We start from the raw sequence: 2,565 nt of genomic DNA on the forward strand, positions 1-2,565 counted from the left end.
TCGTAATTAATTTGCAGATTGACAAAATAAAGATAATTCCATTATTTATGCGTAGCATTAATTTGGCGACGTTGATGACATGCCAGGAGGCAGTTGGTGTGAATGATATTGTCCATTGTCTATTGTCCACGCAGGATGTATACTTCTGGGAAGCACCTGTGGGGTCCTCAATGCAACTAGCAATACTAATTGCATTAACCCCGTTTCATTTTCTAATAATTTTTTCCATATCACGATCGACCCGTTAGATCTGGATGGTAGTTTATCCTTATCTTCATTTATTTTTATTTGTTGTGTCCTGCTTTTACCTTCATAGATGCTGGGAAAATATCAAAGAACTAATTAATTAGTAATGCTTGGAATCAAGGATACTTGTGCCTTGAATAGAACAATGATTTTTTATCTCTCCCCGATAAAACATAAAAGATTATTGGTATTATCTCGTCCTCTTTTCCTTTTGTTTTTAAGAAATCTCGGGGCTATTAATACAATGGAAATGACCATATAATCAATTTTATTTTATTAGTGACCTAGTTTTTACTCTCTACCATCAATCTCACGTTACACAACTTATTGACTCAATGGGATCTTTGATTTGGAACTACAAAATATCGTTTGGTGCACCATATGCATTGTTTTCAATCCCTTGGGATAAATTATGTCTCTCTTTTTGGATTTTACCTTTAGGCTTTTGCTCAATGTCTACTTGTTTTCTTTTTGTTTTTTGCTTTTCATTTGTCCCTCTTTCTACTGTTTGTAGTCATAACAAGCACCTTTATACCAGCCTTGAAGAATACAAGTGGATTAAAATAAGGACTTGTGTCATCTACAGAATTTCCGAAAAGAAAAGGTAAAACATATTAAGTGATGAGAGTAATTAAGCTAAGAATGTTCAATGAAAATAATAAAAAGGAATATAACTTCAGTAACAATCAATCCAATTGGTTCTAGTTGGAATCACTGATGACAAACAAGTGTGAAACAAACTCTAAAATCACTGGTTCTAGTTGGAATCACCCAAGCATTTCCATATCTTCTCCAGCACTAAAATCCTCAAAACTTTGTCACCCACTCGTGACAATAGTTACGATCTTCCAAAAATATTGCTGGTTTTACAGCGGCCTGGTCCGACGGCCTACAGCTCTGCCACAAAGAAGAGCATTCTTTGGGATTGGATATTCATCTCTCCATGAATTTGCAGGCGAATAGACTCGGAGATAGAATTGTTGGCCCAAATACTGGCGAGCCCAGTTCTCAGACCTTATGTTCCACATCCCAACGTTGTCCAAAGGCATGAAAATTGCAGTCCATGACTTGGGATAAACCTGTGATTTAAACACAGGATTAAAGAAGTTAGAAGTGATTATCTTGAAGAATTTGTGGAGACTGATTAGGAGGATTGGTTAATCGTGTTTATACCTGAACGGTGCAACGAGAAACTGTGTCCCTCAAATTGTAACTTAATCTGCTTTCAGGTGACCACGGCCCTCCATCCATCCTGTCCATCCAATGGTTTAGAGAAATGGATGCAACAACTTTGATATCTCATCTCATATAACTCTAAAAGTTTAACATATTTTCTTTTTTCTTTTCTGATACGTGAACAATGCTCATATAAACTTGACACAAGTTTTTGGTAAGAGCAATGTCCACCGCATCTCTTTTCAAGCAATCACAGATTCACATGTTAATCCTAAGAACGATATATAATGTCATGAGGACCTATATGGTCTTACATGTCAATTTTTAACTGGTTAAAAACCGTTGATAATCAGTGTTTTTGTTTTGGTACTTTGTTATTGATTTGCGAGAAAGAATGCGAGCTTACCCCACAACAAAGAAGCTATGGCCATCAATATGCCATGACTGCAAAGTGTCTTCTGCATTCTCAAACACAAGCTCGGCATACCCTCTAAAATCAGCAGTCATGACTGCAGTCTGGAGGTATCCACCGCCACCAGTGGGGTTGTCCGGGATGCTGCCAAGGGAAAATACCCCTGAGATCTTGAAGTAGTCAGCAAGTTTAAGCGGTGTGTCTGCTGGGATGAAGGACACACTATTGACAGCATATCTCTGCTTGCCATCAATTATTGGAGCAGAGTTTGCAAGCCTGATCGTCCGAGTAACGTTGATCAGTCCATAATGATAAGAGCCTTGGGGATTAGGCCTCGGTCCACTTGCCGTCAAATTCCGCCTGAGTTTGATATAGAACATGTCAAGAAGATCAGTAAGCATGAGAAAATTTCGGTATTAGAGAGAATCTTTGTAGCATATGATTTTATGTTTCTAGTGGTGATAAGGCTTTCATTTGAAAGAAGTATATTTTTGGATATCATGTTAGATATCAAGTTTCAATTCTTGCATATTAAAGAATTCGAAACTCCAGAATTTGACTCAAAATAGAATTTCACTCCATAAGAAGTCAACATCTAGTGAAAAGATTAGTATCTGTGAAGCATTATAAGATAGTGAAAAAGGAAGTACCTTACGGATCTGCCTTGTTCGAGAGACCAATCAATCTGAGTTGTTGGGCCACCAGGCGGAGGACCGGAAACACTTCCTGCT

The 2,565-nt window shown here is 37.7% G+C and overlaps 1 protein-coding gene across 1 annotated transcript in view; it reads right to left on the minus strand.

Moving 5' to 3' along the window:
* Nucleotides 1–847: 847 nt before the first annotated feature.
* The window catches only part of LOC21395178 (L-ascorbate oxidase homolog), a 3,993-nt gene continuing 2,275 nt past the window's right edge, over nt 848–2,565 (minus strand). The window contains exons 6-9 of the mRNA XM_024177278.1: nt 2,485–2,560; nt 1,829–2,194; nt 1,420–1,498; nt 848–1,325 (exon numbers count right to left, since the gene is read on the minus strand). Of these exons, the coding sequence (XP_024033046.1) occupies nt 1,113–1,325; nt 1,420–1,498; nt 1,829–2,194; nt 2,485–2,560 (734 nt within the window). The 3' untranslated portion in view covers nt 848–1,112. The remainder of the gene's footprint in view (nt 1,326–1,419; nt 1,499–1,828; nt 2,195–2,484; nt 2,561–2,565) is intronic.

Source organism: Morus notabilis, unplaced genomic scaffold, assembly GCF_000414095.1.
Source record: "Morus notabilis unplaced genomic scaffold, ASM41409v2 Scaffold801, whole genome shotgun sequence".
Classification (NCBI taxonomy): Eukaryota; Viridiplantae; Streptophyta; class Magnoliopsida; order Rosales; family Moraceae; genus Morus; species Morus notabilis.